The sequence below is a fragment of the Cnephaeus nilssonii genome (assembly GCF_951640355.1).
Source record: "Cnephaeus nilssonii genome assembly, chromosome: 6".
NCBI lineage: Eukaryota > Metazoa > Chordata > Mammalia > Chiroptera > Vespertilionidae > Cnephaeus > Cnephaeus nilssonii.
In genome coordinates, this window is record NC_137077.1 from 89,306,691 (window position 1) to 89,321,163 (window position 14,473).

The 14,473-nt window shown below is 50.7% G+C and overlaps 1 protein-coding gene across 2 annotated transcripts in view; it reads right to left on the reverse strand.

The window, feature by feature from the left end:
* Positions 1 to 6,942: 6,942 nt before the first annotated feature.
* The window catches only part of TEAD4 (TEA domain transcription factor 4), a 72,194-nt gene continuing 64,663 nt past the window's right edge, over positions 6,943 to 14,473 (reverse strand). For both annotated transcript variants that reach the window (XM_079775033.1, XM_079775032.1), the window contains 3 exons: positions 13,447 to 13,587; positions 12,392 to 12,544; positions 6,943 to 12,286 (listed from right to left, as the gene is read on the reverse strand). In XM_079775033.1, coding sequence (XP_079631159.1) covers positions 12,173 to 12,286; positions 12,392 to 12,544; positions 13,447 to 13,587 — 408 coding nt within the window. In that variant the 3' untranslated portion in view covers positions 6,943 to 12,172. The remainder of the gene's footprint in view (positions 12,287 to 12,391; positions 12,545 to 13,446; positions 13,588 to 14,473) is intronic.

Consider the following 14,473-nt stretch of genomic DNA (forward strand, 5'->3'; position numbering starts at 1 on the left):
ACTGCCCCCACCCTGCCGGCCTGCTTGCCCCCAACTGCCCTCCCTTCCTGGCATAATCGCCCCTAACTGCCTCTGCCTCAGCCCCGCCACCATGGCTTTGTCCAGAAGGACGTCTGGAAGGTATCCCAGTCTAATTAGCATATTACCCTTTTATCAGTATAGTTTACTCAAACATATGTATATACCTTTCCCAGGGAAGGAAGCCCTCTATATTCCACCCCATGCTGCATTTCCAAGAGGAAGGAATCATTGTTGGTTACCGTCTGGGGGTGGAGCTTTTCTCTGAACCTAAAGTCTAGCCCAGTGGTCGGCAAACTCATTAGTCAACAGAGCCAAATATCAACAGTACAACGATTGAAATTTCTTTTGAGAGCCAAATTTTTTAAACTTAAACTTCTTCTAACGCCACTTCTTCAAAATAGACTCACCCAGGCCATGGTATTTTGTGGAAGAGCCACACTCAAGGGGCCAAAGAGCCGCATGTGGCTCGCGAGTCACAGTTTGCCGACCACTGGTCTAGCCTGTTGCTTCTCTAACTTGAATGTGCATAGGGGTCACCTGCAGATTTGGACTGCAAACCACTGGGATGGGTGGGATGAGAATTTGCATTTCTACTGTGCTTCTGACGGACTGCCTGCCACTGGCTGGGAGCCATGCTCTGAAGCCCTTGAAGTGCATGTGCCCCACATGGGAGCATGTGTGCATGTGGCTCTGTTCAATGGTCCTAGTTACCAGTGACCGAGGGTTGGAGTTGCTCCCCTCAGCCAGAAGAGCGAGCTCTCGCTCACCCTTGTGCACATGCTCTCTTGTGTTTCACTGTGGCTGAAACAAACTATTTCACTGTCAGGGCCCCTTGGTGGTCATTGCAGAGATTGGGGGATGGGGTGCTGCTATCCTAGTCATTGAAGCAACTGACACCCCCCACCCACTGCTCTTAAGTCTTACACTCCCTGTGCTGATCTCTGATGTGAATGTGGCTTTGCCCCCATCACAGAGATCAGATCCAAGACTACAGGGCATTTGGATATGGTCCTGGGGGAATAAATAGAACAGGAGGCCTGATGTAATTTTACTGATTTTTTTTTTTTTTTGTGATTTCCCCCTACTAGATGTAAGCTCTCTGAGAATCACGGCTGCATCCCCAGGAGCTAGAACCATGCCGGACACATCCTAGGAGCTCAGTAAGTATTTATGAGTTAAATGAGGCCTGTTTTGGCTCTACGCATTCAAGCCAACCTTTCTGAAATTCCACATCAGGGTCCAAGTCTTACCTGGTAAAGACAGTGGTAAGTGCCTTGAGGGCGGGAAACTGTGGCTAAGGGCAGGATTTGAGTCTTCTTATGCCCCTTGCCCTAATGCCATCTCAAAGCCACCTCCACCTCTGGCCCAGCTGCACGGTTCTGCAGGGTCCAGGCCAGGGGGAGAGGGCTCCTCACCCAAGGCCATGAAAGGACACAAAATCAGAGGCAGGAACAGAGCAGAGGGCTAACCAAAAAAACTTCAAGGGGAATGTGATGAGTTGCCAAACTTGAGAGAGCAGAAGCAAATATCAAAGCCAGGGACTGCAGCCAGGAATCCATGATCCAGGGAGATGAAGAGCAAGAGCAAGTGGGCCGATGGTAACGGGGGAGGCGCCGAGGTCTTTCCCTGGGGCAGGCATGTAAGACTTGCTTTCATGTGCCTCCAGGAGCAGTGCAAGGGTGGGTCAGACAAGATTAAAGGGGGTCAGGGGTAGGATGAACAGAATGGGATTTCCCGGAAGTAGGGGGCTCTTCATTTTCTAAGGTGAAAGCTGGGGTCTTAGACAATATGGGGTCTAAGACACACAGCTGGCTTCAAATCCCAGCTTCCACTTTCTGACTGTGAACTTTGAGCAAGTTACTTAAAAATCATCTCACCTTGGCTTGCTGTGAGGACGGTACAAACCTGTAATCAGCTTAAAATCTGTATTTCCCCAACCATCTCAAAATGACATGTGGCACGCATCCACCACAAAGTGTCTACATCAGGATCAATGGGGATTTAGGGAAAGAAACTAGAAGTCGGCAAAGCAGTCACTGAAGAGGAAAAGCAGAAGGAGAGAATCGGGCCAAACTTAAAAAGCTCTCAGCTTGGCCTGAGGAGGGGAGACTGAAAAGAGAAGCAAATCCCTTTGATACGGAGAAAACATTTTTATGGTCACAGGACACTCAGCAGACGGGGTCTGAACATCTGATTGCTACCCAATTACTTCCAGGAGGGACCACTAGCATGCCAGCTGGCAAACACATTTTCCCTCCAACGTTGGTGGTTGTCTAATTTTCACTTCCCTTTATTCTCCATGACTTCTTATACCTCACCTCACCCCTATAAAAATATAGGCAGTTCCCTGAAAACTGAGAAACTGTGCTGCACAAGGGAAAAAAAAAAAAGGAGCTCTCTCTTTAATGTCAGTACTCTTTGGGGGCTAATTTCCAACTACCCCACCCAGCATCAAGCAAACTCTGGGGTAGAACCTTATGTGCATTCATGACCTACTCTCCACCTATATTCACGAGCACTGGGGGAGGAGCCAGAAGATCCAGGTTGAAGTGTATGTCCTGCGACTTAGTAACCAGGTGACATGAGTTAGTGATTTCTCTGAGCCTCAGTTTTTCCATCTATGAAGACAATGTCTACAGTATCACAATGGAGCTGCAAACACCAGGCAAGACAGTGTGTTTGAAAGTGCTTTGTAAACTGAAAAGTGCTATAGAGTCAGCAGCGATATTATTATGGTTGTTGTTTTTACAGCTGTTCATGCTTCAACCACTATGCCTCTAATGTTTGTCGCCAGATCCAATGATAGATCAGTTAGAATTACATTTGGCTGCTAATTATAGAAAACACAAAATAAAAGTGACTTAAACAAGATCGTTTATTTACCTCTCATATAAAATCTGTCCAGAGCTGTTATGGTGCTCCATGGTATCAAAGACCCAAGATCCTTTTTCTTTTTTTTTAAAGCTGTGAGTCTTTTTAATATGTTTTTATTGATTTCTGAGAGAGGGAGGGAGAAGGAGAGAGAGAGAAACATGGATCGGCTGTCTTCCACATGCCCCCTACTGGGGATGGAGACTGTAACCCAGGCATGTGCTCTGACCGGGAATAGAACCAGTGACCTCCTGGTGCATGGGTCAATGCTCAACCACTGAGCCACACCAACTGGGCAGTCCTTTTTAACCTGTTGCTTTACCATGGGTAACTTCCATTGCTAAGGTCATCTCATGGTCCAAAAAGGCTGCAGGAAATTCAGCCATTACATCACAATGTAGTCAACAGAAAAGGAGAGGTAAAGACGAACATGAACCCTCCCTTTGAAATTGCAGTTCTACTTATGCCCATTGGCCATATACTAGCTGCAAGGGAGCCTGGGAAATATGGTTTTTATTTTTAGTGGCCATGTGCCCAGCTAAAATGGAGGGGTACTATTACAAAGAAGGGGAGATCAAAAATGGCCATTTCTCCATCATCTTTTTCATCTACCTGCCAGTAGTATTTCACCACTTCCTGTGGAAACATTTTTTTCTCTTTACTACTGAGAAGAAAATCACACTGCCCTGGGCTCCCTCCTCTCTTCTATCCTTAAATGTTGGAATGACTCGGGCAGTCCTGGGCACCTCTTTCTTTTCCATCCATACTCTCCTCCTCCTAAGTAATCTCATTTAGGGCCAAGGATTTAAATACCAATCCAGATGCCAATGAAGTCTAAATCCAGCCCTGACATTTCCCCTTGATTCCACTATCATATATGCAGCTGCTATTTGACAACTCCACTTGGATGTCTAATAGGTATCTCAACATTAACTCTTGATCTCCACCCACAAACTTGCTTCTCCCCAAGACTTTCCCATCATAGTAAATGCCACCAATGACTTAAGCCAGGAAATTTTGGAATTAATCTTGATTCCTCACTTTCCCACACTGCCTACAACCAAACCATCTGGAAGCCATAGTGACTGTCTTCAGGACATAACTCAAGGTCACCCATTTTCTTTCAACTCCACCTCTGCACTCTCATCCAGAGCACCATCAGCTCTCACCTGGACCTGTGCATAGCCCCCCACTGTGTCCCTCTGCTTCCACTCCTGCCCTATTATCTGTCTTCACACAATGATCACAGTGGTATTTTAAGTAAGTAAATCAGGACGAAGGTGGTCGATTCAACAGAGCTACTTTGCTCCCTCTTGAAACCCTTCTAAGATGACTGTAAAGGGATTTTTTAAAGTTTTCTCTAACGAACAAAGGGAACAGGAGAGGAAATAATAGTAACAAAAATTCAGAAGCTGGAAAACAGGACAAATGCCAACTGACTTAGCAGACCCAAGAAGCTGAAACCTAACCCAGAGAAAGTAAAAAAGGAACATGATTTATACCACCGACTTCGCCAAAGTCAAGAATTGATGGTACCAGGTATCTCTGGAAATGGAGGTAAAAACAGGGGACCGCTCAAATTCAGTTCAAGAAGAGACAGCTCCCCAAGTCACCTCCTTGACTCTGTGCAGTGCGGGCTGCCCCTCCCCAGCACAGCCAGGAGCTGGGAGTTCTTTCTGTGGGAGAGGGTAACGTTGGGTGTCTGGCCGGGACACCAGGTCCAGTTGAGCACAAGAGTACTGTGCAGCAAACAGGAGAACTGCAAAAGTGTCCACACTGAATGTGAGACATCCCTGGCCATTTTCTCCCACTTACTTCCCAGTATGCTGGTGGCCACAGTTCTTTCCAGCAAGAAATGGGGGGAACACTTTCCATGGAATCTGACCAGGCCAGGAAGAAATACCCTAACAAAGCCCGCTTCCTAAAATAAGAGCCCCACCTGATGGCCACAGCCGGCCTCCAACACCTCCCTCCTGGGCCGAGCCTCCCTGGCTCAGTGCCCCTCTGAAGTAGAAGCAATAGCAGCTTCCGAGGCAAGGCTCTGACACAGTGACCAAGGCCAAAACAAACCAAGAGAAAAGAACCGGGAGGAAACAGCAGGGCGGGAGATGACCCGCATCCTGCAGCCATTGCTTTCCGCGGGTAAGTCAGGGGAGGTCTGGCTACCCTGAAATAAGGACAGGCCATTCCCCCCGCTGCACTCGCCTTCCTGCCACTGAGCACACTGAGTTCTTCCCCACTTCAGCGCCCTCCAAATGGGGTTCCCTTCTCTAGGTCTTCACAGGGCTGGCTCCTATTGTCACCTCAGAGAGGCCTTCAGAGACCCACTCTGAAGTCCCCACCAGCCACTTCTTAACACGGGTGTCAGCCAGCTGGTGCTGTAAGTGCACACGGTACGTGTCTCAGGCAGCGCGAGCTGGATGTGTTCTCTGCCGCCACCACTCAGCTGTGTCACAGCCAAAGGCAGGCACCGGCAGGACGTACCAGGCAGCTGTGGCTATGCTCCAGTAAAACTCTACTTACGGACACAAACTCGGACTTCCTATCGTTTCACAAGTCACGAGTGTTATTCTCCTTTTGATATTTTTTTCAGCCATTTAAAAACATGAAAACCATTCTTAGCTCCCAGGGATAAAAAAAAAAAACAGGCAGCAGGCCGGATATGGCCAAACTGTTTTGATACATTGTCCTGTTTTTTTGTTTTTTTTTCATCAAAGCACTAATCACTTCCTGGTATTTTCTTGTTTATTTACCTTTTTTATGGTTTGTTTATTATCAGCCTCCCCTACTAGAATGGACGTCATGAGAGCAAGGGTCCTTGCATTCTTCCCGGGCACCCTCACCACCATGCACAGTGCTTGGCATACAGTAGGTGCTCAGTGTTTACTGAGTGCTGGAATGATTGCTGTGCCACACCAGGCTTCCCCCCACCCCCAAATCCCTCCTGGAAAGGCCTAAATGACTAGTCTTGGGGAACAATAGTGGCACTCCCACCCTCCTTTCCCTGCCCTTTCTGCTCTCCTGCTCTTTCCCCCTTTCCTGTGAACCAAGAAAGCTCAGTCTAAGGCTGCCTCTTCTCAGTGCTCTCAGACCTACAGTTAGAGAATAGTGTCAGCACTGGTCCAGCCCGCACAGGGGGAGCTGCAGGTTAATGGGGCTGCAAAATTATCCCCTTTGAATCCCAAGCTAGTGAAGGGGAACATAGCACAGCAGCTAATATGTGTGTTAGGTGCTCTGAGGAACGCCAACCGACTGAATATTCACAAGCATTGGGACTTTTCAGCATGATGTAATGGGTCTTGTGGTTACAAAAAAGGAGCCATCTCTAACCAATGTCCGGGGGGGTGGGGGGGGTGGAGGGGTGGGGGAAGATTCCTTGCTCCTTGGATAGAAGAATTCAGGTCCCCAAAGTAGAGACAGGCACACGAGACTCTCACCATTGCTGGCACAGTCCTTTAAGCCCACCCAACTCCCTGGTTGAACATATGCACGAACCACCAGACGCAAATGACCTGGTTTCCCACGGGGGAGGAGGATGCTGACAAGCACACACAGGTGCTCCCACGACCTGGGCGTGGCACTGCCCAATGTGAATTAGTGAAGTGACACTTGGGCTTATCAATCACACTGTTCTTTGTGAGCAAAGCTCGTCCTGTGGGCCTGCTCACTGCTGGTCAAGGGCTACAGTGAAGTTCCTCAGATGCCTAGCCAGGACCATCCTACCAGCCCTGCCAGAACCTCCTTTTGACCACTTCCAGATCCAATGGCTTTTTGTGACCCTCTGTTGTTTAATACCTAATGCTGTGCTTCTAAAATGCAGTGCTCACAGCACCTGGCTAAGGAATTTACATGACCCAGGTGGCAGCCAAGCCACTTGTCTCTGACCCCCATGCTTGCAGGCACCCCCAAGTACTTTCCATTCTCTCGGGAGGGACTGGGCTGGCTTCCGCTGGCCTGGTTCAGTTACGATGCCTCTGTGGCCATTACGTCTGTTGCTCTATTGACAGATGACTTTCATTTCTGTGTAAAAAAAAATCAGTCGACAAAAGCCTTTGTGTACATGGTAGACTTTACTGAAGATGTGGAGAGACAAAGGGGGTTTTCATAGCAAAAATACAAAAACTTAGTTGAATATTAGACATCCTTGAGCTTAAAAAGACCCTTAGCCATTTCCACCAACTGGTCTCCAGCCGCCTACAAAGGCACTTGACCCTTTCCCCATCCTTTCTGAGGAAGTAAACAAACAAATTCCAGACAGTTTCCTACTCAGAGTGACTTAGCCAACATTTGTTCTGTCCTCCCCTTAAGACCCTCCCCTGGGGCCCTGGGGCCAGCTCTCAGCCTTGAGGCCTCCTCCCCGCCTATTTTGCCCCCGTTTTGCATACAGCTTGTTTTGTTCTCTAAAAATAAGTGGTGTGTGTGTGTGTGTGTGTGTGTGTGTGTGTAGAGCCGTTAGGTGAAATGTGTGTGTGTGTGTGTGTGTGTGTGTAGAGCAGTGAGGTGAAATGTGTGTGTGTGTGTGTGTGTGTGTGTGTAGAGCAGTGAGGTGAAATGTATGTGTGTGTGTGTGTGTGTGTGTGTGTGTGTATGAATAGTTAGGTGAAATTTTTATACCCTCAAGTCAGTGATTTTCAACCATGTGCTGCAATAATTTTAAAAACATGCAACACCTGACTATTACATCAGGGGCGCTGACCTCCTTTCCTTTAGGTTATCAAATAAAAAAATGGCAACAGGCAACACAATAGCCATCCGGTGTGAATGAATCAAAATTATACCTATTCTTTTTTTGTCAGATCAGCAAAAAATACACTTTTGGTGTGCCGTGGAATTTTAGTAACTCACGGTGCTTCAAGGCGGAAAAGGCTGAAAATACCTGCCCTGAGTTAGCCTTCTCAGCGCTCACTGGGGCTCAGGGTGACACTGCTGTCTTCCTCCCAACAGCAACCTAAAGTCAAAGCCCTTTAACTCCCATTCACAAATGGGGTTACCACAGCTCCAAGAAGTTCGTCATTTGCCCCAGATCATACGGCTTGTAAGAAGGCAATTCCGCCCCAGATCAGCCTGGCTCCAGGGTTTAAGGTCTTAAAAACAACTTGTATAGATTTAACTCTTTGGAGAAAAGCTCTTTGTTTTCATCCTGGAGCTGACGTAACAGGTAATGTAAGAAGAGCTCAAACACAAATGGCCACTGGGTAAAGCCAAACACATCACTGCTTAACCTCACTTTCCTCCTCTATGCAAGTGTGGCCCAGCAGAGCCCACTCCAGGCCCAGCCCTGCCAGTTGTCAGAGCTACCCGCTGTCATCACCCCTGCTTACAAGGGGTGCCAGCCCTCCTACCTCTGGCCCTGTCACCACCCTGCCCACTGTCCTCTGAACCCCACAACCAGGGAAAGGGAGCAGATGTACGTAGTATGCAGGAGGCCTGGGCCACACCACACCATGGCAGCCCTGTTCCTCTCTCCCCTGGCTTCAGTCCTGAAAGGGCAGAGCCTGTGTCCACACACGCGCACGCACACAACACACGTGTGCACACGCACCTTAAACTCCTTCTGCATGTATCTCTCTTGTTAGATCATCCTACTCTATGGAAGCTCAGTGGTGGCCACTGAGTCACAGGCTGCTCTGTCATCATCAGACCCCACAAGACAGGCAGTGTTTCCACGCCCCCATCTCCATGACAGCGCCTGCGAGCTCTAGATTGTAACCGGAGGGCAAGGGCTCCACCCAAGAGGCTTCAGGAAGCCTACACACCTCCCCGGCCCCAACGGCATGGATCCCACTGCCTTGTACACGTGTGGTCACTCAAGCCCCGGCTCGGCTCCGGAAGTGGTGCTTGGTCTACAGGAAGTAACAGACCAGGAAGGCTATAGTCTCCACCCACAGAAGCTGCGTCTAGGAGGAAAGACAGACTCAGAAGCAGACAATGACATGTGCTTCCCGGTAGTCCAGGCAGCTCCAGTGCTGCTTTCTAAAATTCAGATAAAAAAGACTCACTCCCTTGCTTAAAACACTTCCAGGACCCGCTTCCCATGGAGTGAAACCCCAAGTCCTTACCGAGTGAGGGGGTTTGCCCTGCGGAGGAGCGAGCTGGATCACCAGCTCCTCCCCATCTGGACGGCTGGCCTGCACAGGATGTAGCGCTGCAGCCTCTGAACCTCAGCCCCCGCATCTCTCCCTCTGTACCCCGACACACCCTCGTCTCTGGCCGGGAACACACCAGTCACTGTCCTGCCCTTGCCCTCCTCAGGCCGGAGAGGCTCCCCAGTGTCCCACCATCAGCACACTCTCCTTCTTCCACAGCGTGTGTCCGTTTACATCTTGTTTCCTTGCTCACTTTTTCTTCCTCAGTAAAGTGTAAGTTCCCCAAGGACCTCGTCTGTCTTGGTCACCAACACATTCCCAGGGCCAGGCATGGAGCAGAATTTAAATAAATATGTGCTAAGTGTGTGAATAAATGTAAGAATACTGCCAGAAAGTTAGTGCCCATTCTGTGCCCCCTTCCTCACCTTCAAAACGGGGACAGCACAGTACCTGTGGGGTGAGGGTTGGCAGAGAGGACAGAAGTCCCTGTTTGCTGGTACATGTAACAGGTGCTCTAACGGGTCAGGACTGGAATGCTTTTGCCACGCAAGAGGCGTGGCAAACCCTTCTGCACGCGAAGAGGTGACTCCACACTGGCTCTTGAAGCATGAGTAACCATTCTCCGGTGGGGGCAGAGGCCAGGGAACATGCGGGGCCACAGCCAAGAGGCAGAGACATGCTGGGAAGGATGAGTGATTCAGAGAGCCCGGGGCCTGTCAGTGAGGCTGCAGGAGAGGTGGGGCCAGGTCGGGTCTCCCATCTGCCCCAAGGGTCGCAGGCTGCCCTACAACAGCGGGACAGGCTCTACAGCTCATCTGTGTTCCCCACAGCGGACTGGCTCGGAATTGACAGTTATAAGTAGGCGAATCTCCATTAGGCTAACTGAGCTCAGTTCCTAAGGAAAAGGGAAAACTCACAGCCCGCACTTGGCCCAGCAACATCTGCAGACTCCTTCCCACTCACGATACAAAAGGATCATCCCCCTGACCTGTGCATCTGTCCCACGGCCAACAGGCTGCTCACACATCCTTCGTGAGCATCTGTCTGAAGGTTCAGTCAGCTAGCAGGGCAGGCATCATGAGCTCCGTTATCCAAACAGCCCCAGGAAAAGGGGAGGGCAGAGGGGAGAGGGCGAGGCTGTGCAGGTGACTGGGGGAGGGACGGACAGCCTCACACAAACACAAACCCTCACAGACCTGCGGGAACATGCCAGCCCGAGCCAGGGACTCGGGGACCCCACACCCCACCTCGGCCCCCGGTACAGTAGCGTTAAGCGACTCGGTATGAGGTCTAGCAGTAGTCCGTGTGTTTGTTAAAGCTTTTTAATAGAGAGGGTTCTGGTCTGCGGAGGACAGAGGGAGACGAGGTAACCCACCCGGAAGGAGGCCAGCCTTCCTCCTGCTTGTGTATCCAAACGTTGCCCATCCATTAAGGGGCAGCCCCGCGCCACGGGGGCCCCTTCTCTGAATCATCCACGCCCTGCTCACTCCCATCTCTGAAGTCCAATTGCTCTGAGGATCAGCTTAGCCAGTTTTCCAATCTGACTCCTTCGACTGAAAGCTCCTACTATTAACAAAGTGTATTTATCAAACACATTTATGTGCTTGACACTATGCTAGGCTCTCTACATAAACGAGGTAGGTACTGTTATTAGACCCATTTTACAGTTGGGGAAACTGAGGCACAGTGAAGTTAAGGAACTTGCCCCAAGGTCACAGGGCTAGGCAGTAGCAAAACGCCAGGATTCCAATCCTAGTGGTCTGACACTTGCTCCTAACCACCACTCTGTACCCCTCCTAGATACTGTCTTCCTCATTTGTGTATTAATATATATTATCTTCCTGAGCGTGGGGCACAGTAAACACCTGTAGGCAGGTTGAATCCCAGGCACCTGGGATTGTGGTTCCCATTGGGGATGATACCAAAGAGCCACTAGATGGCAGCAGAGAGCCAGGACCAGGCCTCCCTGAGGGAGGTGAGTGATAAGCTAATTATCATAACATTTGTTTAGTGCATCTTGCACCAGGCACTTTGTAGACATTCTCTCTCCTCCTCATTAAGGCCTCCTAACATGGGTGTTATTGCCTGCCCCCTTTACAGGCTCAGAAAGGTGGAGACATTTGCCCAAAGTCAGGCAGCTAGGAATACTAGGATGAAGCCAGGACTGCTGAAACCCAAAGCCTGCCTGTTAGCAGGAAATAAACATGCGGTTGCCTCTAGGCTCAGCGCTGGTTCCACACCCTTCTCCTCCAGCCCCAAGGAGCACAGAAACTACTGTTTGGGGAGGGAGTGGATGGCCTGGGCTGGCCCTGAGGTGGTCACCACCCGACAGGCATCTTGGCTGGGAGGGAGGTAAGACTCACCGGTCAGAACTGGATGGTCTCAGAGACCACTGGGTCACCACCGACCTCTGACCAACTTTCCTGGCCTTCGCTACCAAAAAGGGTGCTGCATGACGCCGGCCTCTGCACAACTCGGCAGCCTGCCTCAGCACTGCCCTCCTGCCCGCCGTCTCGGGCTCCTCTGATCTGGAGCCAGTCCCCTCAACAAGCCAGCAGGGCCATGGAATCCACAACCACCAGAGATGAATAAAACTAAACGGCTCAGTGTCCCCTTCCAGCAACTCAGTCACCTCCACGCCTAAAACCCAGCCCTGGGTTGGACAGGCCTCCCTGTTAGCTGCCCCGCGGTAGTGGCAGCAGAGGTGCCAGGCAGTGCAGCTGCAGCACGCACAGGGAGCCGCGGCGCACACTTGAGCACGCACAGAACGGGAGCCCGCGTGCCTATCCTCAGGCCTGCCAGGGTGGCCAGCGGCAGAGTGCAGGGGCTCCAGGCAGCAGAGGGACCATCCAGCATGACCTTCAGAGTCTGGCGACATTCCTGGCTGAGTCCACTGGGGCAATGGCTTCAGAACTGCCCATGATGCACCTCTGGGGCTGCTTCCAGCCCGCTTCCCAGACTGCCCCCTTCTCACACAGTCCCTCCCAGGGCTCCTACAGCCAGGTGGGGTCCTCTGAAAATACACATCTTGGGTTTATTTGGGGTTGGGCACTGCAGGTTGAGGCACAATTTGTTCCTGGGTAGGAAGGGTCAGCTTTCTTGGCACTTCAAGGGGCTGTCCCTGCAGGTCCCCACCCCGTGTCCCTGTACACACACACACACATCTCTTCCCCCATCCCTGCTCCCCAAGTCTCTTATTCTTTCACCAGCCGGTAGATGTGGTGTTGAGCCCCATGTTCGCTGGCTGACACCTCGAAGACATATGCAATGCACAGCAAAGTCTCCTGTGTGTCTCTGTTGGTGACCACCTGTGGGCGAGAGAAAAGGTGAGGGTTAAGGCCCCAGAAGAGGGCATGCCTTTTGCTGGACCCTCTGCCCCACCCCTGCAGCGCCCCCAGCCCCGCTGCCCACACCTGCAGGATGGTGAAGTTCTCCAGCACGCTGTTCATCATGTACTTCTCGGGCAGGTGCTTCAGCTTGTGGATGAAGTTGATCATGTACTCACAGAGCGGGGACCGGTGGATGCGGTAGGAGTAGTGGCCGTTTTCGTAGCGGGCATACTCCGTCTGCAGGACCCAGGGGACAGCAGGGCTTAGTTTTCTCTGACCACATCCAGCCCAGGCCCAGCTGCTTGGGGACGCTCCATGACCCACTGACTCTTAAGTGGGAAGAAAAGGCAGAAGGCCTAGAGGCTCTTGTGATCCGAGCCTTCCTCCTCCCTCAGTAACAGGGGCTCGAGTGGCAGCAGAGGGACCATCCACCTTGAGCTCCGATACTCAGAAGGTGAGCATGGGAGGAGGAGCGCTTCAAGACACAGAGCAGTGGCAATAGGCAAGACAGGATAGATGACGACTCAGTCCTGACCACACACTAAAACAACATGGGGAAGGGTGCACAGGAATCCGTGTGGCCGTGGAACTGACATGTATTAGTATTGTGTACACACACACACACACACACACACACACACATATACTGATGAAATCTGAATCAGATTGTAAGTGGCATCAATGTTAATTCCTGGTTGCCAATAGAATACTGCCCTCGGGGGAACTGGGTGAAGGGTACATGGAATTACAATTGCATGAGTGTCCACAATTACTTCAAAACAAAAATTTAATTTAAAATAAATAACTTGAAGTGCTTTTTACAAACAGCTATTACCCAGATTCCACCCTGGAGATGCTGGGGTAAGTGCTGTGAAGTGGGGCTCATGCATTGGTAAGTTTCAAAAGCTCCAGCGATCTAAGTGCAGCAGGGGTGAGAACACTGGGAAGGGGGTGCCTCCTCCCTGGTACCAGCCCGGCATCTGGTCGTGATTAACATGAGGTGGGTTATCAATAACTAAGAGACAGTGAGGGTAAGACTGCATTAGTTCAGACAAATTTGGGGAAAGCAGAGGGCATGAATGAAGACCAACCTGAAACAGTTTAAAGGTCTGGTTAACAAGTGCACAGGGTACTCCTACCTCCACTTTCTCCACCACCTGCTTGCCGAATGAGCAGACCTTGGTGGAGCAGGTGATTATCATGTTCTCGGGACTCTCGTACTGGCTGGAGACCCCATAGAAGGAGCTGCCTTCGTCCTCCATATTGGTGTTGAGGTCTGCCTGGAGACAGGGGAAAGCCAAGAAGCAGACAGGTAAGTCAGCAGGCACAGGATCGGGGCGGAGACAAGGAGACCTCTGGGGCCCCAGTCCAGGTTCTTGGGCCAGGAAGCAATCAGGAGGCTTTGAAGGGAACCCGGACAGTAGGAGGCTGGAACGCTTCCACCTTTCTTCACTTGCAGGCCTGGCATACGGTCAGGTTCTGCTGCCTGAACTACGGAGAAAAACACTGGGACCTGCATTAGTTACAAGGCAGAAACGTGGACCATGCCTGAGAAAGAACGGGCAGGAAGCTCAAGTGCCTGGGAAAGGCAGGCACCTGCACGGGGCGGGGGTAGGGGTTGTTGGGAAGGGAGCACGATGGGTCAGGGGGGCATCTGAGGGGCCAGGCCAGGACACAAAATGATGCCTCTCAGACTTTAGCCACTGCCGGCCTCCCTTTGATTAAGGCTACATTCATATACCACCTATCACACAGGTCCTACTATGCCCCTAATGGTTTCTTTTAAATCAACTCACTCTTATTCCCTAACTCCATTCTTAGCAATATAGTCATGAAATCAGAGATTCTATTTTTCTAATATACATGAAAATAATTGCATAACTATTTTTTAAAAATGTTTATTCATGTGTCACCTAAAAGAACACTATGCACCAGGCTTTGGCAGGAAGGGCCAAACCCTCTCAGGCTCTTCAGACTATACAAAGGTAGCACTGCCCCAGCACCCCCAAAGTGATTGGACTTGCCCCTCATCGCCCCCTGCTGGCAAGACCTGTTCAGTTGGCCTTGCCTCGTCCAGATGGTAAGCACCCTGGAGGCAAGAACTAAGATCTCCCCAGGGCTAGGTGCAAGGATGGGCCTTCAATAAATCACGTGTGGCTGTTCCAC